The following is a 27,527-nucleotide window of genomic DNA, read 5'->3' as shown; positions in this document are numbered from 1 at the left end:
TAACAACTCTCCAACATACTCTGTATCAATCAAACCAAAATAACCTTGTCAACTCATCTCTCTCAATTTTCGGTTCTTCAAAAATGGCTGCCGCCTTGATCTCTCGCAGATTCAGCTCAAAGCTCGTAAGACCCTTTCACTCTTGTTCATCACTCTCCTCCATATCCTCCACCTACTTCATCACCCAAAATCTCCAAAACCCTACCCCTAAACCCTTCACTCACTTGTCCAATTCCACTTTCTCACAAACACCTTCAAACCCTTTCACATCTACTTCAAACCCCAACTCCATTTTCAAACACTACAAAAGAACAGCACCAAATCCAAAACCCTTCAATGAAAAATCCACTAAAGCCTTAGCCTTTGATCCATCTTTGTCTTCTTCGACGCACCAAAGGGTTTTCGATCCAGAACCCAACAATTTCAATCTTGGTTTTACCCAATTGAGCACTCCCAGAATTAAATGGCCGTCGGGTAATAGACCCAGATTTCTTTCAACCTCCGGTTCATCAGAACCTGAGAAACCCCAAAACCCAAGTCAGTACCCAAGTCAAAACCCGAATTTCAAGCACCAAGAAATCGAAGGACCGACTGTGGAGCGAGACCTCTCTGATTTGGGCAATGAGACCCGAACAGTCCTTGAAGTGATGGCCAAGAACATGTATAGTCTGAGCAGGACTGTGGCTGTTCTGGGTTTGGTTCAGCTCGGCCTTGGAGCTTACATTTCATACATGACTCGGTCTTCGCCAATACCCGAAGTATCAATTCAGAGCTTTTTGGCATTCGGGTTTCCCTTCTCTTTGGCGTTCATGTTGAGGCAGTCTCTGAAGCCAATCTACTTCTTTAAGAAGATGGAGGAGCAAGGTAGGCTGCAGATTCTGACTCTTGCTCTTCAGGTTGCTAAGAATTTAAATGTTTTCTTCATTCGGGTTCGTGGGGTGTCTGTCTTGTGTATTGCTGGTTTGTCTGCTGGAGTTTTGTTCCAGCTTGCTTACAAGTTGACTTGATTTTTGTATGAGATTGTTTTCATCACTTGTGATAGGATTGTTATGAATCTATAAATCATATGGAGATTGACATTGCATATTGTCTAGATGCTTTTGGCTACTTGGCATTTCAATTTTAATGTTTCTTCACTTTGCTAGCAAATTTGGGACTCTGATGCCTTTGGAACTGGCAAAGCTTTGGTGATTACTTTACTAGGAAAAGCTTCACATATTTGGATCGTCTTATTAAATTCTTGTAAGAACTGTTTAGGCAGTGTACAGCAAAACGTAGTCCAAAAGGAATGCACAAAACACAGTTGAGAAGTGGATTGAATATATCTGAGAACATTGGCAGAGCTGTTCCGGAACATATTTGAGATCAAGTTGTGTCCTTCACAAAAGAAGGCAATACCGATTATAACCCAAGAACTCAAGCGTACGTCCGTCTTTATGTAATAAATGATGGAATGTTTTGATTCTCCAGTCAAAAGCATCACTTTGGATAAGTCCAGAAAAGTAAAATAAAAAAGACAGTAAAAAAACATATGGTGTTTCTTTAGTAATGAAAAGCATGTAACATCATGTTTATCATCCATATATACATCGGTCTCTCCTCCCCCTGGTTTTGTGAAACCGCAGAAGACTATCCAAAATATCTTAGTTGCATTCATTGATCCACTATTTCCTTCAGCACTACCAAGCCTAGATAACAATAAGAAATTCAAGAGTTCATAAAAGCAAATTGTATTTGATGAACTAGCAGCTTATGACCGATAACGGTTGGACCAGCATTTTTGGTACTTCCCCAAAAATTCCATCATAGCTCTATAAGCATGTGAAGGTAGAATCCATGTCAAACGCTAGTATGCAGGCTGCTTAAAGACTCAACATTGCCCACTTCTCTAGTAAATAGCTTTCAAGTTGTACACAGAAATTCCTGCACAATCAAGGAGATGCCAGCATTTTCTGAATTGACATCTTGAAGAGCAACTCAATATATTCCACGGCAGTTTCGCCATCAGAAGGCTCCATTAGAAAGACAATTTCTCTTACATACATGCTGCTTTACTCCTCCAAGGGTCTACAATGAAAAGCTAAATACATCAAAACATTTTCAAACTAACTTCAACGATATCAAGTCATATGCTGTTGATGTTGAATATTCTAGACCATGTGACTTTTGAGTTCTCCCATAGAGATAGTTATTGTCTCTACACATTCCTATGCAAGTTTCTTGAAGGATTCATGAATATGGAAGATTCATGAAGGAGTATTCATTGGAAGAGTTGAATGGAGCATTAATGAAGACATCTAGAGGGTTCCTCCTTAGCCTATATAAGGAGAGGTCATTTGCTCATTCTAATCATCCAATCCAATCTCATCTTCATCCAAATAGAGAGTGAAGAGTGTCCGCTCTAAGTTGAGAGTGTTGTAGTTGTTAGGTAGCAAAACAAGTGTGAGAGAGAGTTTCCTTCAAGTAGTGTTCTTGAAGTTGTGTATCTCTTGTACCCATCTTATCATAGTGGAAGTTCTTGTTGTTGCTGCCCCGTGGACGTAGGCACCTTGCCGAACCACGTTATATCTGGTGTTCTCTTTCCATTACTCTTTTATTTTCTTTGCATATTATCCTATTGTGGTTGGAGTTATTATTTCTGATAAAGTAATCTGGGGTTCACATCCAAAACCAATTGGCAATGGATGGAGTGGCCCAAACCCTTATAAACCCATAGGCAAAGTCCCATTTTTCCCATGTGGGATGTGTATATTCTCAACACGCCCCCGCACGTGTGGCGAATTTTCAAGCCATACACGTGGACAACTTTGGGTGACGTGGAGCCCGTGTGGCCATGAAGCATGCACACGTGGGTAACCTGGCTCTGATACCATGATAAAGTAATCTGGGGTTCACATCCAAAATCAATTGGCAATGGATGGAGTGGCCCAAACCCTTATAAACCCATAGGCAAGGTCCCATTTTTCCCATGTGGGATGTGTATATTCTCAACACGCCCCCGCACGTGTGGCGAATTTTCAAGCCATACACGTGGACAACTTTGGGTGACGTGGAGCCCGTGTGGCCATGAAGCATGCACACGTGGGTAACCTGGCTCTGATACCATGATAAAGTAATCTAGGGTTCACATCCAAAACCAATTGGCAATGGATGGAGTGGCTCAAACCCTTATAAACCCATAGGCAATGTCCCATTTTTCCCATGTGGGATGTGTATATTCTCAACAATTTCCATTCTATTACTTTTCCCAACAGTGGTATCAGAGCCCCAGGTTCGTGGGGGGCATTAGAATGGAAGGCTCAAGGAGTACCATGATCCGACTCAACCACTCAAATTGGATTACATGGAAGCCGAGAATGGAGGATATTCTCTATTGCAAAGATTTGCATGAGCCAATTGAAGGAGTGGAGGCCAAGCCAGAAGGGACATCGGATGCAAATTGGACGAAGATGAATCGCAAAGCCATCGGTCATATCCGCGAATGGGTGGATGATAGTGTATTCCACCATGTCTCAAATGAAACCAACGCACACGAATTGTGGTTGAAGCTGGAGTCCTTGTTTGAGAAGAAGACCGCTGCCAAGAAAGCATTTCTAATCAAGGAGCTTGTAAACATGAAGTACAAAGATGGTGTTAGAGTAACCGAGCACCTCAACAACTTCCAAAGTACAATCAATCAATTGACCACGATGGACATGAAGATTGATGATGAGTTGCAAGCCTTGTTGCTATTGGGATCGTTGCCAGACAATTGGGAGACCTTTGTTGTAACTGTAAGTAATTCTGCTCCAAATGGTGTATTGTCTATGGATAATGTTAAAAGTAACATGTTGAATGAAGAAACCAGAAGAAAATCTTCAAGCTTAGACAATAGCCAAGTCTTTGTGACGGAGAATAGAGGAAGAAGCAAAAGTAGAGGTCCCAAAGGCCATGGAAGGAGTGTGAGCAGATCGAGGACAAGATTCAATGGAAAATGCCATCATTGTGGTATTTTTGGCCACATGAAGAAGAATTGCAACAAGTTGAAGAAGGATCCAAAGGAGGGTCGAGATGGCAATACTTATCAACCGACTGACGACACGAAAAATACTGCAGCTTCCGTGTCTCATGATGGGTGTGAGTTCCTTTGTCTTGAAGGTGAATGTCTACATGTTGATGATTGTCCCGGTGTTGCATGGATCGTTGATTCCGGAGCCTCTTTCCATGCTACTCCACACTTGGAGTACTTCACTACATACAAAGGTGGTGACTTTGGGATTGTGAAGATGGGCAACGATGGCTACTCCAAGATTTCAGGAATTGGAGATGTTTATTTTGAGACCGATTTGGGCAACAAGCTTATGTTAAAAGATGTTAAACATGTTCCGGGTCTACGTCTCAATTTGATGTCAACCGGTGTGCTTGATCGAGAAGGGTTTCATCATCATGGAGGTGATCAAAAATGGAGGCTTACCAAGGGATCATTGGTGGTTGCTAGAGGGAAGATGTGTTGCACTCTCTACAAGACATATGGCAAGATATGCAAAGGAGAGTTGAATGTTGTAGACGATTCTTCTCCAAGTTTATGGCACAAGCGGGTAGGCCACATAAGTGAGAAGGGATTGCAAGTTTTGGCAAAGAAGTCTCTAATTCCCTTTGCCAAAGGTACCTCACTTGACCCTTGTGATTATTGTTTATTTGGTAAGCAACATAAAGTTAGTTTCACAAGAACATTTACAAGGAAAGAAAATATATTAGACCTAGTACACTCAGATGTATGTGGCCCCATGGAAGTTGAATCACTAGGTCATAATAAATATTTTGTCACTTATATTGATGATGCTTCACGAAAGGTTTGGATTTATTTGTTGAAATCAAAAGACCAGGTGTTCCAAACTTTTAAGGAGTTCCATGCCATGGTGGAGAGGGAGACAGGAAGAACCCTTAAAAGTATCCGTAGTGACAATGGCGGAGAGTACACTTCGAACGAGTTCAGAGATTATTGTTCGAAGCATGGCATCAAACACAAGAAGACAATTCCTGGCACCCCACAACATAATGGTGTAGCAGAGAGGATGAACCGCACCATTCTAGAAAAAGTGAGAAGCATGCTGAAGACGGCCAGCCTAGCAAAGGATTTTTGGGGTGAAGCAGTGACAACCGCATGTTACCTTATCAACCGAACACCATGTGTACCGTTGGGTTTGGAGACTCCCGAAGACGTGTGGACCGGTAAAAGCGCTTCATATTCCCACTTGAGGGTGTTTGGGTGCAAAGCATTTGCACATGTGCCAAAGGAACAAAGGTCAAAGCTAGATGACAAGGCCATGCCATGCATCTTTCTTGGGTATGGCAATGAAGAGATGGGCTACCGGTTGTGGAATCCAAAGACCAAGAAATTATTCAGAAGCAGAGATGTGGTGTTCCATGAAGGTCAAACCATTGCGGATTTTGACAAAAAGGAAGTAGAAAATGCAGACCGCCTCATTTACGATTCATCACCGCTTCTACAAGAACCTAGTGACAAAACTCAAGATATGGTAAATGAAGATGTTCCTGATATGACAGAAGTAGAAGCAGAAGTAGTAGAACCTAAAGATAATGATCAGGTGGATCATGATCAGGGGGAGCCTATTCAGGGGGAGCAGTTAGAAAATGCCCAAGTACCGGTTCGAAGATCCAACAGAGTGCCAAAGCCAAGTACCAAGTATCCTTCTTCACAGTATATTTTGGTCACTAGTGATGGAGATGATCCATATTCCAAATACATTCTATTGACCAATGATGGGGAGCCTGAATGCTTTGAGGAGGCAAAGACTCATGCAGACAGTGATAAGTGGATGTTGGCAATGAAGTCTGAAATGGAGTCTTTATTGAAGAATGACACCTATGAGTTGGTGGAGCTTCCTAAAGGCAGAAAAGCACTCAAAAATAAATGGGTGTTTAAGTTGAAGAGAGACGAGAATGAACAGTTGACAAAGTTCAAGGCTCGCTTGGTTGTGAAAGGTTTTGAGCAGAAGGAAGGAGTAGATTTTGATGAGATCTTCTCACCAGTTGTCAAGATGACTTCTATCAGAGTTATTTTGGGCATGGCAGCTAGCATGGATCTTGAGGTGGAACAGTTAGATGTGAAAACGGCATTTCTTCATGGTGATTTGGAAGAAGAAATATACATGGAGCAACCGAAAGGTTTTGAAGTCGAGGGAAAGGAGCACATGGTTTGCAAGTTGAAGAAAAGTTTATACGGGCTTAAGCAAGCGCCGAGGCAATGGTACAAGAAAATTGACTTATTCATGGTGGGTCATGGGTACAAGAGAACTGATGCAGATCCATATGTGTATATCCAGCGGTTTACTGGAGGTAATTTCATAATTTTGTTGCTCTATGTTGATGATATGTTGATAGTGGGCCAAGATGTTTCTATGATTCGCAAGATGAAAGCAGATTTATCAACGTCATTTGATATGAAAGACTTAGGGCCAGCTAAGCAGATTTTGGGCATGGAGATTACTCGTGACAGGCAAACGAAGAAATTATGGCTGTCACAGGAGAGGTATGTTGAACGGGTGCTTGAAAGGTTCAACATGAAAGAAGCTAAGCCAGTAAGATCACCTCTAGGCAATCATTTCAAGTTAAGCAGATTATTATGCCCAACTACACAAGTGGAGAAGGACAAGATGACAGGTACCCCTTATTCATCAGCTGTTGGTAGTCTTATGTATGCCATGGTATGCACTCGCCCAGATATTGTACATGCAGTTGGTGTTGTTAGTAGATATCTTTCTAACCCTGGCAGAGAGCATTGGGAAGCTGTTAAGTGGATACTTAAATATTTGAGGGGCACCTCAAAGTTGTGTTTGTGTTTTGGTGGATCAGGACAGATCTTGGAAGGTTTCACAGATGCAGATTTGGCAGGAGACCTTGATAATAGAAAGTCCACTTCTGGATACTTATTTACATTTTCTGGGGGAGTTGTGTCATGGCAGTCCAAGTTACAGAAGTGTGTTGCCTTATTCACCACAGAATCTGAGTACATAGCAGCAAATGAAGCAGGCAAGGAAATGTTATGGCTGCAAAGGTTCGTTCAAGAGTTGGGTGTGAAGCAAGAAAATTATGTGGTGCATTGTGATAGTCAGAGTGCTATTCACTTGAGCAAAAATTCAGTGTATCACCCTCGCACTAAGCACATTGATCATCGTTATCATTGGATTCGAGATGCAGTGTCAAAGAAGTTTTTCCAGTTGAGGAAAATTCACACCAACAAGAATATTTCAGATATGCTGACTAAAGTTGTTCCCAAGCAGAAGCTGGAGTTTTGCATTAAGGCTGCTGGGATGGACTTCCATTGAGAAGTCATGGTACCCATGGTCTAGAGGGGGAGATTGTTGAATATTCTAGACCATGTGACTTTTGAGTTCTCCCATAGAGATAGTTATTGTCTCTACACATTCCTATGCAAGTTTCTTGAAGGATTCATGAATATGGAAGATTCATGAAGGAGTATTCATTGGAAGAGTTGAATGGAGCATTAATGAAGACATCTAGAGGGTTCCTCCTTAGCCTATATAAGGAGAGGTCATTTGCTCATTCTAATCATCCAATCCAATCTCATCTTCATCCAAATAGAGAGTGAAGAGTGTCCGCACTAAGTTGAGAGTGTTGTAGTTGTTAGGTAGCAAAACAAGTGTGAGAGAGAGTTTCCTTCAAGTAGTGTTCTTGAAGTTGTGTATCTCTTGTACCCATCTTATCATAGTGGAAGTTCTTGTTGTTGCTGCCCCGTGGACGTAGGCACCTTGCCGAACCACGTTATATCTGGTGTTCTCTTTCCATTACTCTTTTATTTTCTTTGCATATTATCCTATTGTGGTTGGAGTTATTATTTCCATTCTATTAATTTTCCCAACAGTTGAAACACTGTACTCTGGATCTAAGTAGATGATGCGGGAGAAAGTTCAAATTTTGTAGCAAAAATGCAACCAGCAATGAGAGATAGGAAAGAACTAATCCTCACTTGCCCTACATATCTTCTGTTTTTTGTCATTTGGGAGTCTGAATCCTGATCGACTGCTGAGTCTCCTGAATCCTGACCCTTTATAACCCACAATCAGGTAGAAACAAATCAAATATTGACCTCCAAGCTGTTGTCGTTGTAACATACTGTCCTAGTTTGCAGAACTCATGAAGGTAACAAGGTTTTACTGCATTCATCAAAAATAAATTAATATAAAGTTTTATTAATGTAAATGCATTTGCCCTGATGGAACAGCTGTCACAATTCACAACATACAAAGAAGTTCAGCAAATGTACCTGATTAATATTGATTTCTGCAGCTACAACGGCAATGAAGTGCACCAAGCTCTGAAAACATGTCTGAAAATGGGGATCCTTAATATCTCAAGAGAGTTGAGGTTGTGCTGTTGTGCATGCCTTTGGGTAAGGCCTCCAATTTCTCACAACTGGTGATCTCAAACTCTCACAAGTTGGAAGGACTTCTTGGGAACCCTCCTGTTGGGAAGGAAACAAGACTTCTACAACCGTAAATACTCAACTTCTGAAGATTGGAGAGGTGGTAAAGACCTTCTGGTAAATATTGGAGATTTGAGCAATACCAGATGTGAATGTACTCGAGAGAAATGTTATCATGTAATGCATCAGCTATTGACTCCAGTTGTCTGCAAGTATGTATCTGAAGGTGTTTAAGCACCCTGGGTAGCTTGACTCTGGATGATAGAGATATCAAAGATGGACAGTTCCATATGCTCAAATACTCGAGACAGGACTCCTCATCCTGAATCAAACAAGGAGAAGAAGATGAAGAGAGCCCCCTATCGCCTCCTCATCCTCCACCAATGATTTCAAATTTTGGCATCTATTTATCTTTATTCTCCTTAGACTTGGCGGTATCTGATATCTTGCAAAATAAGTAAGAGAATCGCAACCTCGAATCTTTATATCTTTAAGAGAAGGTGGCAAACTAGCCAATGGAAAAGAAACTAGGCTTGGCCACTTATCAATGTGAAGCTCTTGTAGTAAGCTGAGGTGATGCAATTGAACAAGATGTGAGTTACCTTCAATACTCAAATGACGAAGTGACATAAGGTTTGGCAGAAATCCATCCTCATTCGGCAATGAACATGTCAGCTCCTCACAGCCAGTTATCTCCAAATCAAATAACTGAAAGTCAACCACACTTCTATATACAACCCCTTTGCAATAGCGGATGCATAATACGGAAAGTTCTTTATAGTTGGCAATTGAAACCACCAGTTGGTCACATTCACGTCCAGTTTGGGGCATGCATAAATGGAAAGCTTTTCCAGGCAAGGAAAATCTATAGTTCCCTGATGTCGTTCAAGAGGAAAATCTATTTTGTAATGTATGAATCATAGATATTTCATTATTATCATTACGTATAAGGTACCTGCAAGCAATAAATAAATCGAGTGTAGGATGCCAACATTTTACTGTTATTGTTCTCTTTTCTCTCTGTTTCAGAAAGAGTGAGCTCATTTCTATATGATCCCCTCAATTCTTTTCCTAAATTACTAAGATGTTCCTATCTAGTCATCTAGAGCTGAATCTCCATGAATGCTAGGATTTCCAAACCGCCGCCTCGACTCTGTTCAAATTTTTGGAGACCCTGAATTATACAAAAAAGACGAAAAATAAGATGGATTTCAATATTCAGCTTGCAAAGTAAGGATAACAAATCTTAAATCTGCAGATTTGGGTTTTTCTCTGTTTCGTTTGTCTAGTATTTCATTTGGGCCTTTCCTTAGAAAACACTCGAAACCTTGTGGGTGGTCGCGCCTAATTAGATGAACCGAGCGTGAATTGCTGAATCAAATTGGTCGTGCGTTCGACTCTTGGAAGCCGCGATTTGGTTTTAGTTTAAATTGGAAGTTTCTAATCGACAAAAATACTTACTGGATGAATTTCAAAATCCGACAAATGTGGGGCCACTCTTTCACCAATTATCTAAACTAGCCTAGACACTCAACTATGTTTTCCCACAATTTGCTCTATTAAAAAAAAAACACAATTTGCTCTCCAATGTATAAAAAGAAAAAAAAACACTGTTTCAACCGCATAATGAAAATATTTCTTTCACACAAACGTACCACCATAACAGATTGAAAAAGGTTAATAATAAGTATTCACTAGTGTGAGATTTTGTGTTTTTTTTTTTCTTTATCTTTTGAAAGAAAAAAAGAAACATATGAAATTTTATCTTTGTCATGGATATTGTCTTTGACATTATCTAGAATGTCTTGGTGAAGCTTTTAACACCAAATCTAAAACCTCTATTTATAGTAGTGGAGATATATGTAGATTTTCAATGTACATGAACAATGGTAACTCTGTTTGATTTACTTCAAATCTAGTAAAAAAATAAAGGGCTAAATACATATTACTACCCTATGGTTTGGGTCCAAAATTAATTCAGTCCATGTACTTCTAATTTCATCAAAAACACCCCTGCACTTGAAATTTTGATCTAATAAGTCCAATTTGTTAGTTTTCTGACAATTGAGTTATTTAACTTGTTAATGTGGCTCATATATGACCTATGTTTTATGATGTAGTGTCTGCAGGCCACCTCTAGTCAATTTACGAGTGAGTCCTACAGTTAAAAATATGTAGTTTTTCAACAAATAATCCAACTATAACTTGAACCCATAACAAAATATTAACGAATTGGACCTATTAGATCAAAATTGAAAGTGCATGGGTGTTTTTGATGAAATTAGAAGTCCAGGGACTGAATTGATTTTGGACCTAAACCACAAGGTAGTAACCAGTATTTAGCCCAAAAATAAAATTAAATCTCCTTGAGTTCTATGCTCTGAAGTGTAAGATTATTACTTGGGGGCTTGTTTCAGGTCTGTGGCTGGCTTCTTGTAATATTTACTTCAATGATCAATGAAAAAGTATTCACGTTTCTGTTTTTTTTTTTTTAAATATATATATATATAGCAAGGATTTGAAGAGGACGTCCGTGAAGAAGGAAAAATGCGGACAAACACGTGTCAGCCAGTCAATCAACTTCATTTCCATGTGGGTTCCACCCACATCTCCTCCTGTGTCTCTAACTCTAATATAGTTTTCTAAGACTGAATCTTGCTCCTAATCTCGATCCTTCTCTGTCTCTCCAATCTCCAAATCCAGAAACAGAAACATATTGAATAGAAAGTGTAAATCTTGAAATGGGCAGGGCCTCAGTAATATACATCACCATAGCACTTTTTAATGTTGCTGCTCATCTCCCATTCCCAAAAGAAACCCGCCACCGCCACAAGCTCCACTCTAACTTCACTCTTTCCTTCCCTCCACCATTCTTACAATCCCATCCCCTTTGACCCTCTCATCCTCTCTAATCATCATCGTTGCCAGTGAAAACACCATGCCCAACAAAATCTTATGGGTATATTTTCAAAAATTGTGTTGCTGCATACCCCAATCCTCGACGTTGTCCCAGTCAAAATTTACACCATTCAACATTCAATTAACAAAAACAGTAATCAAAGCTAGAATATTAACCTACTTATTATCCCATTAGCCATTATAACAAAGTGGTCAGGTACCCAGGTTAATTTTCCTACCTGTTTCGACAAGGTGATAGAATCAACGCGCGCTAGTGTTGGGTGTAGGTGAGGCGGCGGCGATGTGGCTTCAGTGCGCTTGAGAAGAGTCGGATGTGCCATTGATCACGATTGGTGGCTTCTGAGAATCAAAATGGCATGATTTGTTTTTCCTCTTTCAAATGGTCAAAGTGATGAAAAAGATATACTAGATTCTCAAATGGTCTGAGACTTCTAGGTTTCCTTGAATTGATTGTGAATTTGTGATTTAATTCAACAGAAAAAAGAAATCTTGATAAAAGTTTTACATCAATATTAATAGACAATTGTTCAATTTCTGTGGATGGAAGAAGTCTGATGTCTAATGACTGAGTTTCTTCGAAGATAATTATTTAGTGGGTAGGGGAACCGCATATCAGTTTTGAAAGTAAACTAACGAATGATTGACACGTTGTTCCGTCCGCATTTTTCCCTCTTCACGGACGTTCTTCTGAAGTATTCAAACCCTGTACGTAAAGTATTCAACATGGCCTAGTAGACTTTGCTTCCATATAGAAGTACTCTAAAAAAAGGACCCTAGATAGACAAAGACGGAGTGATTCCTCTGTATATATACACGCCAATCTTATTCAGGTAATAAGTACACACTTGGACTCAACTGTAAACATGTAAAATGGGTTAATTCCACGTACAATGATTGTAGTTTTATGGCTGTAAGAGCATCTTTAGCAATACTAGCTATTTTTGAGCTAAATTTTAGCCAAAATAGATAAAATGACTTTTTAGCTAGCCATTTTAGAAATACACATGCATCAGTGCTCTCTATTTTAGCTAATTTTGAATTTTAAATGAAGATTAAATAGTTTAAATGTATTAATAAATTACATAAAATAACTTAAACAAAATGTTTTAAATTATAGAGAGCCTCATGTCGGTCTCTATATTAAGAAGGGAGATAGCTAGAAGTTATGTTTGAGAGCCACTTAGGAGTCTGGTGTAGTTACTAAAATATATAGAAAACTAAACATGCTCTCTAAATAGTTAAAGAGTCAAAGAAGAGAGTGAGCTAGAGATGCTCTAAAAGACGAGCTTGAATAAACAATGAGAATATAATTATGGAAGTCTAAAATGATAAGAAGTGAAAAAAAAAAGGTACAAATTTACTATGTAAGTACAAAAGTTTGTACGTTTTATGTGTTGGCATTCCCATACAAAAGCAAGTGAAGCACCTTATCCCATTTCATCTTTAGAAGCTGGAAAAAGAATCCTACAAAGTTCATCAAAACTGGTCTCGGAGAATTTCGGGTAATTGCATCTCATATTCTCATGCATAAGCACGGCATTGCAACATGTCCTGAGTCAGTCATAGTCAACCCTATGTTTTTGAGAGCCCGATTTTGGAAAGTATCTTTTGGTTTTTAGATGTTATATTATAAAGATTTTTTCTGACCGTAAAAATCATGCTATTGAAGTCCTAATCATTTTAGGATTTGGGTATTTTAATTGGATATATTTTTATTGAAAAACCTTTCCTATTAGGAGTCCAATTAGGGTAAATCTTGACAATTGAGGATTTGTTTTCTCCTCAATATATTCAGAAGAAAAGAGCGTTCATGTTTGGGGACTTAGACGCAAGAATTCATGTTCTGCTTGTTTGCTTAGAAAAATCCACATAGGTACTTTGAAACACTTGTTCCATTAAAAGTGTCTCATTCATTATTCATATACATGCAATGATTCTCTCGAGATCGGTAAGAAGATTGGTGTTGTGTTATGAGTCATTTTATTTACAATTGAAACACAGCGTTTTGTTTAATTGGTGTGCACCATTTAGTCCTTGTGCTGGGAGTATGTTAGGTAGGGGTCATCACTGGTTGGTCGACACGTGTCCTAAATAGTTCTATATCTACTGGCTTTCTTGTAGAACAGATCTATGAATGAAAATTTGCATTTCTATTTTCTTAGTTTTCTCTAGAATTTCTCTCCGTTTCCTTTCACAATGTCATACCATTGGTTGGATCCCGGGAATCCTAACAATTGGTATCAGAGCCCATCGATTGGGCCGATGGGCAAGGGCCATCGGAGCTGTCTGTTGTGGCAGCGCAATATCGGGTTTCACCTGGTTTTGCTCCGACGAGAACGGCGGTGTTGGACGGCAGTTCTGCTCAAACTATTGGTACATACACTGGTTTCTCTTTCTATTCGCATTCGTATACACCACAGATTCTACCACAGCAATACTACCCACCATCACCGCCATCACAATCGTTCACCCAAAATCCTCAATTTCACACTCAAATTAGTAGCATGGTCGATTCCACCCACTCCTTTTCCCAAATCCTTTCTCATATGACCCATTCTGTTTATTCACTACCACAAACCCCTAATCACCTCTTTTACACCACTTCTCAGCCTCTGCAACATCCGAGAAATTTCCATTCACCATGTCAACATCCTCCAACTCCAGCTGAGGTCTATCACCATTACCCACCTACCCAGCCTTATTGCATCCCCACGAACCAGTTTGTTCCTTCACCTTCCACTCATGAGCAACCACCTCCTATTTCAGATCTAAAGCAGGTGGAAACTGACCTTCAGCTTCGTCCAATTCCAATGGAACCCGACCGGGTTCGTGATTTGGAGGTCCCAATTGTTGATTTAGACTACTCCCCTTTCACACCTGAGACTACGGTCAAACTTAAGGGGGCTGTAAACCACCGTCACCACCACGAGGCTCCGGCGAATTACAAGTTCACAAAGAACACACAGATGCTAAGCTCTGTGAGTTGCAGAAATATTTGAAGAGTTTGATGGATACCTTCATATCTGAATTCAAGGAAGAGCTACGGTTGTTAAGGGGTTCGTCGAAATCTCTGGCGAGCCTAGTTGATACTCCACTGAAGCTTGGCTCTCCACCGTCATCAACATCCAAATTAATTCCAGCTACAACGGAGTCTTCGTCATCACTTAGCCCTGCGGCCCACTACACTCCCACACAAGCCCCTGATGGCTCATCTTTGCCTCCGTCAATCGACTTCGACGGAGACAGTGACTCTGAAACCAAAGAGAGTATTACTCCGAATTTGAACACCAATGAAGAATACACTTGCCGGTATGAGGATCTGAAGAAGCGAGGCCTGGTAGACAAACACTCAGGTTCTGATTCGTCCTCGGAGGATGATGACTACATCGTAGTTTTGGCAGTCAACTCCAAGAAGCAAAATTTAGAATTCTTTGAAGCTAAAATCAAGGTAAAAGAGTTATTTGATTCTGTTGCATTGGCAGCTCTTCTGAAAGTAGCAACAAGCAGTGCTGCTGTATTAGATGGTAACAAATTGGAGAATCAATGTTGTAGGTATGAAAAGGATATTGGTATAGGTTCTGTGGTGAATGTTTTTAATGCATTGTGTGTAAGGCTTACACATTACATTAAGGGTTCAAAGAAGATTAGCTACCACGTACTGCAACTATGCTTCTTTGGATTTGATAAGAAGGTTCGTGATAAAGGTAGTACTCTCTTAACAGATGAACTTTTTATGGAGTACTTTGCAGGGACAATGGCATCAATGATTAGTCTTAGAAATGGATGCTTTGATTTCCACAATGATCATGGGCGTATCTCTAGTGGCATTGAATGTAATAGTTTTGTGATTAGTAAAATTGACGGGTGCGTAGTTGTTCTCTACTGGAACATGGATGAAGAAGATGATATGGAAGAGATTGGATTGACCTCCATGAAGATTAAATTTAGAAGTTCTTTCAAGCTTGAGTTGTGGGATTCTTGTGATGTAATTGCACTCAACTCCTCAGCACTGCAGATGTGGTTGTTTGGTTATCCAGATACGGTAAAGGTTTTCATAAAGAAGCAAATTCAGTTCTTGGGTAGCCAAAAGAAGGTTCAAGGTGTGAAAAAATCTGCCACAGAAGCTCCGGGTGTTGATGTTGTTAGGCATTTCTTGACAAAGAGTGTTGATGGCACTGCTCTGATGGACGCTATTTTGGGTGCAATGTATGCTCAATCAAAGGCTTATGGTCATTACTGTTATGGTTGGAAGGATGGCAAGGGAGGATCCAAAGGGGAATCTTTTACAGGTGGTGGTTTGAGAAGCTGAAGAGTGCAATTGTTCAGCTTGGTGATGTAACAAATGGGTTGTTTGCCTTGTTGGCTGTCAAATAAGTATATCATGGTACTGCCGTAATGTTTGATGTTGCACATGTCATCAATTTTGACTTTTCAAAAAGCATAGATGATTATGTTCACAAGATTGGTTGTACTGGTATGGGAGTGGAGTTGATAAAGGAATCAAAGCAGGAGGTTCCTAATTGGCTTATTCATTATGCTCAACAATCATTGTACTATAGTGGAGACCAAAGCCAAAGTTATATATGTCTCTTGAAGCACATAATGGAGTTCCCTTGCATGCCACATAATGAGATAGCTATCTTTTCTATCTGGATCATTAAGGCATTGCCAGGTTTCAAAGAAGGTGCGATACTACTTTTGCTTGAATTGATTACGATTTGGATAACATATACAGTTGGCGACAGATTCTTGGGAATAGTGGCAAACATTGATACGTCCTGCTCATGTAGTCAAATCTTTGAAGCTGCTCTTGAGCATCTTGTTTTAGCCAGCAGGGCTATGGTGGCAAATGGCCAGGAAGTGGAGGTAAACTCTGTTGACAGCAAAAGTAGAGACACATACTTACCCTTGTCCGGGTATGATGAGGCTGTTTTTGCTTATGAGAAGGCGTTAAATGTGTTTAAGACCACTAAAGGAGAAAATCATCCATCTGTTGGTTCAGTTTTCATCCGTCTGGCAGATTTGTATAACAGGATAGGTAAAGTTACGGAATCAATATCATACTGGGAGAATGCTCTTCAAGGACATAGCGTCAATTACTTGAAGGTTGTGGCATCTGTGGTGATTGGATTTACTGTTTTGGTTACTTGGCATTTGATTAAGGGTGTTAAAGAGGACTCGAAAGCTGAGGACAAGATGCAGCATGTTAGAAGTTGGTTCTAAAAGTGAAACTTGATGTCAAGTTTTTGTTTAAGGGGGAAGAAATGTTATGAGTCATTTTATTTACAATTGAAACGCAGCGTTTTGTTTAATTGGTGTGCACCGTTTAGTCCTTGTGCTGGGAGTATGTTAGGCAGGGGTCATCACTGGTTGGTCGACACGTGTCCTAAACAGTTTTTTTTTTTTTTTTTTTTTTTAAACCCCACCCCATTCCCACCCTTGATGGGGCTCGAACTCCTGACCTCTTATATATGAGACCAAAGCCTTACCATCCCACCAAACACACACACCCCAGTCCTAAACAGTTCTATATCTACTAGCTTTCTTGTAGAACAGATCTACGAATGAAAATCTGCATTTCTATTTTCTTAGTTTTCTCTAGAATGTCTCTCCGTTTCCTTTCACAATGTCATACCATTGGCTGGATCCCGGGAATTCTAACATGTTGTAAGAGGAGGGATATTTGCAGATCGTTCAAGTGAAGAAGAATGTCAAGATTTAAGGCAAGCACCTTTTTAGTGAGTCTAGAGATTGTAGCCGCGTAGAGAGCTATATGTGTTTGTAAAGAACATATCCTTCACTATTATTGGATTGATTTTATTTGGGTTCCCAAGAGTAAGAGGCCTGCAGTGTTTTTAATCTCAAAGTTGAGGTTTTCACTGCATAGCCAAAATTGTATTTTCTGTGTGAATTTTTGATTTCTGCCCAATAAAGATTGCAACGTGTCTACTAAACTCTGATTTCCAGAAAACACGCTATGTTAGGTGATGTTTGTTTCCTAGGATTGTCATACCCCGCGTTAATTTTTATAATTGTCCCGGACTCCTCAAGCTGGGCTTATGTTTACTATGTCCTGACTTATGTTTGGTGTTTGAGGGACTAATAACTACAGCCCCCAGTCAACCTCTGCTCGTTGTTCTTAACGATTACTTCTGCAGAAGAAAGCTAATCTGGGCACATGGGAGTAACGCGCAAGCACCCAACCACAATAAACAGATAAGTTAAATGACCATCTCAAGTATCTGCATGCTTTCAATTATACAAGCATGCCAACGAATTGTTAGAAGTTCCAGACTTCTAGTTTACAAGAAACATGAAGACCCAGACTCCATCAACACCACAGACCTGCAACACCATCAACATCATCAACATTTCTCTCAGACTTCTCAGATCAAAGCCATACCCAATTTCTCTTCCAGTCAAGCCAAGGTGCCCGTGTTCTTGGTCAAGGGATATGGGTTTCCAGTCAAGCCAAGGTGCCTGCAATTCTTTCCAAACAAATTCTACTACCAGAATCGAAATCCTTCACCCAAATCCAAAATTATGCAATTCCAATCAATACCCATCTAAGCAAACAACAAAACATCCAATACCCAATTCTCAAAATACGATCTTTCATTGATTCATTACCTTTGCAATTATCTGATTCCCAATCATTCAGTTTGGTTTCTTCTCAACTTTCAATTTGCAGAAGCATTTGAGGAAGTTCGTCGAACATGGTTTGAGGAGGTGAAATTTGTAGAAGCTTTCAAGAGAGTTCATCGGGCATGGTTTGAGGAGGTGAAAACGATGAGAGAGTTCGTCAATCACTGAAGCAAAGAGTAGAGAGAATGAGGGCTTCGGGCTTCCACAATCCCATGGTTTTTGGGGTGTCTATGGAAGAAGGTGTTAGGGAGAATTTGAGACTCTAGAGTCTCATTTAAAATAGTCCTGCTTCTTGCTAAACATGAGATTAGTATAACATAAGCTGATAATGATATCCAATCCCATCCAATTCCATGTAACAAATACCCCCTTATTGTATTGTCATACTATTTGCTATTTGTCCAAGAACTGTTCATTGCCTTAATAAAAGTGCCGGTTCGGTCATGGATGAAAAGTCAATTTTGCCCCTGCCTTCTGTTTCTTGCTTCGACACCTGGGGTGTTGTTCAGTGCGTGTTGTTTTTGCCTCGACACCTGGAGTCCTGCTCAGTCCTATCGTGTCTTCGCTCCACAGAGAGGTGGAGAAAGAGGGAGGTGGTACTGTTTGTTAGCATGTACGATTCGGATTCGATCTTCCCTGCGTAGATTGGCTGAACGCAGAAAGCCTTGGAGATTTCAGGTTGGGAAAGCTTTCGCAGTGTTCGTTTTGGGAGGCAGAAGGCCTCAACTAAGGCTATTCAGGGATTCGAGAGAAGGAGGAAGACCATAACAAAGACGTACTTCGTTTGCGGGTAATCAAAAATGGTGTAATTGCTGAGTCATAGGTTCTGCATGTTGTCATTCCATTCGTTTCCTGTTCGATTTAGCACTTATTTGTGAAAGATTGTTGGGTGCTGAGTCATAGGTTCTGCATGTCTGATTTGGTGTTTTATGTGTTTTATCAATTCGAGTCTTTTATGTGTTTCAGTTGGATATAACTTTGTTTAGTATTGATTTCAAAACTGTCCAAGCTAATCTAGAAGACGGAGTTCAGGCTAGAGCAAGATGTTCACAGGTATGCTGGCACTTCGTTTTCCACTCACTTTTGATTATCCAAATCAATCAATGTGAAAGAGAAGCCTCAAAGCACAGGAAAAGTCTTGATTACAGAATTCACAACCACTGTTCAAAAGGGATTCCTTCTAGGATTAAGATTCTGCCCTGAACTTTTTGGTATACAAATAAGATCTCCATTACTTTTCCATTTCCAGAAGCCTCTATCAACATCAGTCTCTCTCCTTCGCCGACATCAACAGCACCCATCACTCATTGCTTGGTAAGATTTTACACTGATAGAATAGAATTAGCCCAATATAATAAGCACTGATATTTTCCTGAAACAATTACGATAATTTGTTTTACCAGATTCTTGATCTATACCCAAAATGACGTTGTATCTCTAAGGGCAGGAAACCACCCGATTCAAATTGTTTAATCAAAGTTTTTGATTCGTTTTTCATTGCAGTTTGTTGTGAGCAGCAAGAACAGTGTTTGCGACTATAGCTTCCAAACCAGAGCCGACCCAGACGAGCACAAAGCTACCATCTTTGCTGCAGAACCAAGGTTAGCAATTGAATTTTCAGGGTATTGACTCTTTGAGATGATCGGTTTTAGCTCTCGATAAAAACTGTGTTTGTTTTTTTTTTTTTTAGTGTTCGCCCAATACAGAGGAAGAGGCGAGCCGAAAGAAAGGGAGAAGAGAACGGGGAAGAAGGAAGAGAAGGAAAAGAGACAGACCGGAAACTCTTGACTAAAACAACACAAGTGGAAGGTATTTGTGGTTTTGTGAGAATTTGATTTGAAATTTTTTCTGGGTTGTCTATTTGATTGGTCAATGATCGGATGCTTCAAAATTGAATACTTGGATTTGGATATTTTATGATTAGTTCGTTATAGTTTGAAAAAGAGTGAGAGCGTTTCTGCGTATTTGACTTCTCTGAATGAATTTTGGTTTACGGTGTTTAATTGAATTGATATGCAGAAAGTGCTGGATTATTCAGTTTTGTTTTCTGGTCAGGAAGCTGGATTTAGGTAAGCAGTTTTAAGATTTATTAATTGGAATTTAATTGATTATTGTTTTGGAGATAATAAGTTTTATACCAACACCAAGCACCAAATCCGCCTCCATGTACAAGAACAAAGTGGTTGGTCTCAAGATCATCAATCTTTACATCCTACCAAAACAAAAACAAAAATCCTTGGGAATCAGAATAGTACATATGAAAAAGACTCGAAGTTAGTTATAATCCGTTGGGAAAAATAAGACAGTACTAGGAGTTGGTGAAAAAGTTAAAACCATAAACAAGTATATTTATTTATGTAAAACCATGTTGTCTGTCCTGCCGTTTATGTAAAATATATTTGTGTTCATATTGATTAGAGCCCTTCGCTTTCATAGATTGAGTTTTACAGATTAAAAATGAAAATTCCTGTGTTCGGATAATTTGGTTTATATTATGTGGTTGATGCCATTGGGGAAACATTGGTATATGGGAAGATCATTATCTGTTTTTTTTTTTCTTCATCATTGGTAATTTTTTTTTTCTATCGTTTTGTCATCGATCTGTGGTCTACATAACCATATGGCCACTGATGATGTTTAAATCCTGGCACTGTTGGTAGTTTGTCTGGTTCTAAATATACGAAAGTTTGGTTTACTATTCATAGTGTTCATAAGCCATTTGTTGTATCGGCTATTGCTGACCTTTGAGTTTTTTGTGTGGTTATTCAACTGCGAATTGTTTATCTATTTCAGAAATGGATAGAAAGAAGGAATGAAAGAAAGGGAGAGGTCCGTTCGATCTTTTGTTGTTGGTTGCTGATCAAAGGATTGTTGATAGGGAGAGAATTTTCATCTGTTCTTTGTTTGTCGGGTTAAAAGGTAAATGCTCTGTGTGAATTTCATGGATTTGCTTTGTGATTTTGATTTCATGCTCCTGATTTTTCAAGATTGTTATTATAGTGGCCTATTTGGGTATTTGGTATCAGAATTTCCCTCTGATATTTTGATTGTTAATCTCTGTAAATATGGAACCATATATATTTACGTACTTGAGGGAATGATTACTGATCCCCTGAATATATTGTTCGACATGCATACAGATTATTCCCAACCACTATCTTGCTTCAAGTCATTTTCTTCAGTGAGTACCAGACCCAGCAAGGGTAACCAAAGCACCACAGCAAGTAAGTTTTCAAATGTTGCAGATATATATTCATCAGGGTAATTGATTCTGTCTTTGCTCAATTTCTGGTTTTCAAGTAAAGTCAGTTGCTTCTTCACAGCTAAAATGGGTTCCATTTATGCAATTTGGTGAATTTGAGGGATAGATTTTTTTTTTTTTTTTTTTTGTGGTTGCATGTAATTTTGTAACATTTGTTCTTAGTTTTTGAGGGTGTACTTTGTTTAGTGATATACTGTTATACAGCTGCATTCAGGGATGTAGTGAAAGACATCAATTGAGATTGGTATAAGACGGTAGTGTATCTGTTTCATTTGATCGAGTGTGGTTTCTGCTTATTTTTAGTTGTTTGCTACTTTATTTTCTACTATACCTGTTTCATTTGATCAACTGTGGTTTCTGCTTACTTTTAGTTGTTTACTACTTTGTTTTTATTTGAACCGTCCATATTTGAAATTCATGGAGCACATGGGTACCTTAGAAACATGAACTGTACTACAGAAGATCATAGTAAATGAGAAGGAGAGGGAATTCATGATTATATGTAATGAAATCAAAATTGATCGCGAGATTACTGCTGGAACTGAGATAGTAAGGTAATGAGTCTGCTATAACACCAAAATTGGTCATGTATTGTTAAAGGTGGAAGTAGTACATAGTAGCTTCCTTTAGCATGGTATATATTTGGTTAATGTGAGAGTTCACAGTTACTTGCATATACTCTTGCAAAGGAAAGGGTTGGTCTCCTACTTTGATATTCAACAGATGAAGTTTCTCATTCAGAGGAAATGAATTGCTATTAATTATTTCAGATTTCAGTTTAGCCTCTGTTCCACCTTCTCTTTTAAGCTTTGCATATAAATTCTATAGATTTTTCAGCTCCACCAGTTCAGAAAAAAAACAGGAAATTAAATAGAATAGAAAACTATATAATGTTCCACAGTCAATACTCCAATTCTCAAAAGCAGCTCACTATAATTTGGCTTTGTTTGCCATGGACTGGGAACCACATAGTTTGAAGAGACAATTAATTGACATAAGGTCATTTGTTAGTCATTTGTGCTCTGCTTGGTGTCTAAGTTTGGATATCTGTTAGTCATTTGTTCTTTATGGCCCTGTTTGGTGTCTAGCTTTGGATTGTGGATCCAAGCTCACGTTTACATTGAATGATTAATAATGGAAGAAACAGAGACTAACTTCCAACTTTGATCCAATTTAAGTAAAGAGTTTACATCCCACCATTTTGTGTTCATCAGGAGGAGTTTCCTCCCTGGAAACAATCCTACTTTCTTTGACTTGAAAATTTAAGTTCAATTCTAGCAGCTAGGTTATTCTTCCCCACTGTGTTCATACTGGTTGTTTATCACTCTCCCTTTTGAACATGAAATTGATGATCTCTGAAGTTGGTTTAGATTACAAGTAAACCATATTGTTCAGTGAGATGAGTTTTGATAAAAGATGACATATAGGCATTTGATTGCTCATAGTGACATCAACTTGGGTTAACTTTATGATTCTATCTTGATATGATGTATACCAAGTTTCCTTTTGATTCAAGTCAACTTGAAAGTCAATGAATCCGTAATCGTTATATAATTAGTTAATGAATGCATTGCTGGATCAACAACTTTTTAAGCTTAGTACATCTAAGTCTGACCAACTTTATCTCTTATCTGTTCATCTATATATCATAGTTGCATTTTTTTCCCCCAGCTTCATCATGTACTCATCAAGTGTGCTTAATATCTGGATGAAGATTCATAGTTGAAGGCTACAGACTTTGGCCTGTCAGATTTTGTGAAACCAGGTTGGTCAATTCTTCTTTTTATAATGCGCACAGCTACTTGATCTTTTAGTAGAGTTATTTGGTCAGTCTTTTCTTATGAGTGAATAATCTTCGCAGATGAAAAGTTTATCAAAATTGTTGGTAGTACATACTGTGTAGCCCCCAAAGTGTTACATATGGCTTATGGTACAGAGGCTGATGTCTGGAGCGTAGGTGTGATTGCACACATTCTATTGTGTGGCAGCTGTCGATTTTGGCCTTGAACGAAGTTTGGCATTTTTCGGGCAGTTCTAAAAGTTGATCCAAGTTTCAATGAACCACCTTGGCCACATTCTCTACAGAGGCAAAAGTAATTTTGTCAAGCGCCTATTGAATCAAGACCCACGGAAAAGAATTACCACTGCACAAACGTGAAGTGAGTGCCTTATCCACTCTCAAAATGCTTAGCATGAACTCATGATTAACTTCTGAAACTGTCACTCACTGCTTTCTCTTGCAGGTCATCCCTGCCGTGAACATCATAACTGTTAAACTTCCTCTGGACATAATAATATTCAAGCTCATGAAGGTTTATATGCGCTTATCACCGCTCCGCAAAACTGCTTTAAGGGTGGGTATATGATGCCACTTTCAACTGAAAATATATATTAGTATTGCTATTGTATCTATCGATGGTTATTATCCCTTCAAGTTTCTTATTGCAAACCTTTTTTTTGTATTAAATACCAATTTTTCACTATTTCCTCAAGTTTTTGGTAGACTTTCAGACCAAAATAGAGCACAGGGAAAAAGCAATGTTGTTTCTCATTCTTTTTCAGTTTTGTGCTGATGGTTAGGCGCTTAAATCCTAAACTAAAGGTTATTTGCTGTTCTGTACTCGGTGAATAAACAATCTAATTTAACCATGATATGTTGCTTACTTTGAAACTTACTCAAACTTTCAATGATACTATTTCAGGGAGTTTTTTGCTCAGCTTTCCAGGTTGGTGTATCAACATGGTGTCTTAACATGACAGGGCCGATTTTTGTATCTATGTTCAAGCCTTTGGGGATCGTAGTTGCAGTTGCCACTGGTTTTGGGGTGTAGCATACTCTTCACTCTCTGGGTTCAGAAAATCTAGAAAGAAAGCACGGGCTATCTAGCTTAATTTTGAGTTTAACTACCAAAAAAGATAATTGTTGTTTATGTACTCTAATCGACTGAAAACACGTATCAATAACAAAGAGACCCGCAGCAAATCTATCTAGTTAATATAGAAGCAGTCACGCGGAGTGATACAACTATGTGTATGACTAATTTTGTACAATCATGTTCCACGTTGCTACTAGAGAATACTCCCAGAAACGACCTAGGCGGACAGCGGAGAAGGGAGACTCTTCAAAGTCTTTACTGATTGGATTTCTAATCTAAAACGCACCTCCATCACTCACTCATCCATCATCACTTAAAAGTTTCCTAAACTTGTAAATTGGGTTGATGTTGCGCGACGACTTGGAATATTCTGGACAAACAAACCTAACCACGCGGTTCAACCTTAGAGTTGCAATAAATTCAACTTGTGCTCAGCATCCTATGCATCTGCAACGTACACGAAGTTAAAGGCCAGAAAATAATGGATATCTATGTTTACTTTAACCCTATCTCTCGCCTCATTCTTCACTTCTTGGTCTTGTTATTTTTGGCATCTTCGTGCCTAAACAATAGCAGTGTCGTGGTGGAATCATGCATGGAGGAAGAGAGGCGAGCACTTCTCAGCTTTAAACAAGATCTCAGTGATCCTTCTGGTAAGCTTTCTTCTTGGGCTGGTCACGAATGCTGCCAATGGACAGGGATTTCATGCAACAACCGCACTGGTCATGTTGCAACGGTTGACCTCCGTAATACATAGCCATACACCACTGTTGATGATCAGTGGAACACCGCGGAGTATCTTCAATCTTGTTTGGGGGGTAAGTTGATTAATCCTTCTTTGCTTGACTTGAAAAATTTGAGTTACTTAGACTTGAGCTCGAATGATTTTCAAGGGACTCACATTCCCAAGTTTATTGGGGAGCTTACAAGTCTGAAATTTCTCAATTTTTCAAGTATCCGGCCTTTGAATTCAGTTGTGGGAGAGATTCCTTCTTCTCTTGGTAACCTCTCAAACTTGAACTATCTTGACCTCGGTTCTAGTTATTATCTTTCTTCCAAAAACTTGAATTGGCTTTCTCATCTCTCTTCCCTAAAATACCTCAATCTTGGAGGTGTGAACCTTAGCAGCACAGGAGTTAGTTGGCTACATGAGGTTAACATGCTTCCTTCACTCTTAGAGTTGCATTTGTCTAGTTGCTACATTGGTGGAAACCAGCTTCCACTCTCCATGCCTACAATTAACTTCACATCACTTTTGGTCCTTGATATGTCATTTAATTTTATTAATTTTTCATATCCTAAATGGATGTTTAATCTTACTAGCCTTACAAAAGTTGATCTAAGTGGGAATTCTTTCAGTGGCCCCTTTCTTGATGAATTTGTAAGACTCAAATCTCTAGAACACCTTGACTTACAAAATGTAGGACTCAAAGGTCAATTTCCCAAATTTAGTGAAAATTTGTGCAGGCTCAAGTCATTAAGTCTGGCATGGAATCAAATTGATGGGGGAATTGAAGAGTTTTTGAGGGGTTTCTCAAATTGTTCATTTAATAGAATGGAGTCACTAGATCTGCATGACTGTGGGCTGGTAGGCAAATTGCCTAGTTCATTGGGAATGCTGAGAAGCCTGCAGCATCTCTATCTCAGCTCCAACTCTTTTTGGGGATCCATTCCAGAATTTATTATCAGCAATTTATCATCATCCCTGAAGACACTTGATCTCAGGAATAATATTTTCAACGGTTCCATTCCTCAAAGTTTGGGAAAACTTTCTCAGCTAGTGAGCCTTTATCTATCTTATAATTCATGGGAAGGCAATTTAACCAAAGCCCATTTCATAAATCTCACAAAATTAGAGTCTTTTGCAGTTAGCACAGCCCAACCTGTGCCCATCATTTTCAATTTGATTGATTATGAATGGATTCCTCCTTTCAAGCTCCACCGCATTGAAATGCACAACTGCCGAGTAGGCCCCGGCTTCCCTGTATGGCTTCAATCTCAAACTGAGCTCGTGTGGGTCTCACTTGAGAAGGCTGGACTCTCGGGTCCAATACCAGAGGAATGGCTCTTTAAGATATCTCCCCAAATCCACTGGTTGGATTTATCTTACAATCAAATAAGTGGAAAGCTTCCGTTCCGATTCAACTCTTTTCCGAATCTGGGTTCCATAGTTTTGAGCCATAATCAATTTGATGGCACTATTCCATCATCTATTTGTAGCATTCAATCTCTATATGACCTTGCTCTGAATAACAATCAGTTATCTGGAGAATTCCCTAAAGAATGGAGTTTGTGGAGCCGCATAGACACTGTGGATGTCTCAAACAACAATATGTCTGGTAATATTCCAAGCTCAATGGGCATTCCAAGTTCTCTTGGAATACTAAAGACAGACAACAATCATTTTAGCGGAGAAATTCCTTCTGCCTTGCAAAATTGCTCTGGTTTGCAGAGACTTTATCTTGGAGCCAACAAATTTACTGGAAGCATACCTTCTTGGATAGGATCAAAAGTATCCACATTCACAGTGCTGCAATTGCAATCAAACTCTTTAAGTGGACATATTCCTCATCATTTGTGCAGTCTTCCTTTCCTTCAGATCCTAGACCTTAGTCACAATAGAATTTCAGGGACTATTCCCAACTGTTTGAATAAATTGACTTCTTTAATCTCTAGTAGTGATGAGGGTTGGATCGTCTCTGGTGATTTTGAGGTAATAACTGTGACTGTAAAAGGAAGAGCAAGTGAATACTTCTCTGGCAATGAGATGCTTCTAACCATTATTGATTTTTCGCATAATGATTTAGAAGGTGAAATTCCTGAAGAAATTAGCAGTCTCGTTCGATTAGCTACATTAAACTTGTCCGTTAATCAATTAAGTGGAAATATCCCCTCAAAAATTGGAAACTTGCACTTGCTTGAAACACTTGACCTCTCCCAGAACCAGCTTTCAGGACAGATTCCACAAAGTCTCGCTTCTTTGACCTTCTTATCTCACCTGAACTTGTCTTGCAACAACTTGACCGGAAGAATTCCTTCGGGCAACCAACTTCAGACGCTTGATGATTCATCTATTTATGAGGGCAATCCTTCACTCTGTGGATTTCCTCTTTCAAATTGCACAGAAGTTGGAGGCAACATGCATGAGACTCATGAAGCTGATGATGAAAAGCTTGGTTTATATACCAGCGCAGTGCTTGGCTTTATCATAGGCTTTTGGAGTGTTTGTGGCACATTGATATTGAAGAAGTCATGGAGGTATGCTTATTTTCAAGTTTTTGACCACATCAAAGAGAAAGTAGCACTAGCAATTGCATTGAAAGTAGCTCGTTGAAAAGCAAGGCAGTGATCAGAAACAAAATAAAAAGAAAGCAGTAGT

The 27,527-nt window shown here is 39.2% G+C and overlaps 2 protein-coding genes and 3 long non-coding RNA genes across 17 annotated transcripts; 3 read left to right on the top strand and 2 right to left on the bottom strand.

Moving 5' to 3' along the window:
* LOC112202150 lies at nt 1-1,093 on the top strand. Its single transcript, XM_040505927.1, has one exon. It carries the CDS (start codon nt 84-86, stop codon nt 1,005-1,007), a length of 924 nt encoding a protein of 307 aa, XP_040361861.1. The 5' UTR covers nt 1-83; the 3' UTR covers nt 1,008-1,093.
* Nucleotides 1,094-1,746: 653 nt separating this feature from the next.
* LOC121049256 lies at nt 1,747-8,470 on the bottom strand. The gene is made up of 3 exons (XR_005799519.1): nt 8,288-8,470; nt 7,991-8,068; nt 1,747-2,067 (listed from the first exon to the last, which is right to left on the bottom strand). It is a non-coding gene; the product is annotated as an uncharacterized LOC121049256 (long non-coding RNA).
* A 9,028-nt stretch (nt 8,471-17,498) lies between these two features.
* Nucleotides 17,499-18,057, bottom strand: LOC121051026. The gene is made up of 2 exons (XR_005804856.1): nt 17,996-18,057; nt 17,499-17,888 (listed from the first exon to the last, which is right to left on the bottom strand). It is a non-coding gene; the product is annotated as an uncharacterized LOC121051026 (long non-coding RNA).
* A 426-nt stretch (nt 18,058-18,483) lies between these two features.
* LOC112178129 lies at nt 18,484-24,456 on the top strand. 13 transcript variants are annotated; one of them, XR_005804643.1, is made up of 12 exons: nt 18,493-18,800; nt 18,977-19,063; nt 19,159-19,324; nt 19,514-19,611; nt 19,701-19,819; nt 20,030-20,079; nt 20,804-20,929; nt 21,151-21,234; nt 22,944-23,037; nt 23,134-23,431; nt 23,516-23,626; nt 23,975-24,454. It is a non-coding gene; the product is annotated as an uncharacterized LOC112178129 (long non-coding RNA). The 13 variants fall into 13 exon arrangements; XR_005804644.1 differs by having other exon boundaries at nt 18,997-19,063; nt 23,975-24,453; XR_005804645.1 differs by having other exon boundaries at nt 18,496-18,800; nt 18,997-19,063; nt 19,260-19,324; nt 23,975-24,452.
* A 1,247-nt stretch (nt 24,457-25,703) lies between these two features.
* On the top strand, nt 25,704-27,482 carry LOC112198374 (receptor-like protein EIX2). Its single transcript, XM_024339490.1, has one exon. The coding sequence runs from the start codon at nt 25,704-25,706 to the stop codon at nt 27,480-27,482; it is 1,779 nt and encodes a 592-aa protein (XP_024195258.1).
* Nucleotides 27,483-27,527: the final 45 nt, after the last annotated feature.

Source organism: Rosa chinensis, chromosome 1, assembly GCF_002994745.2.
Source record: "Rosa chinensis cultivar Old Blush chromosome 1, RchiOBHm-V2, whole genome shotgun sequence".
Taxonomy (NCBI): Eukaryota; Viridiplantae; Streptophyta; class Magnoliopsida; order Rosales; family Rosaceae; genus Rosa; species Rosa chinensis.
This window is presented reverse-complemented; position numbering and strand designations above follow the sequence as displayed.

What these genes read in the sequence shown, in the direction of transcription:
- LOC112202150 (XM_040505927.1), top strand. Translation starts at nt 84, where the DNA reads ATGGCTGCCGCCTTGATCTCTCGCAGATTCAGCTCAAAGCTCGTAAGA.
- LOC112198374 (XM_024339490.1), top strand. Translation starts at nt 25,704, where the DNA reads ATGGAGTCACTAGATCTGCATGACTGTGGGCTGGTAGGCAAATTGCCT.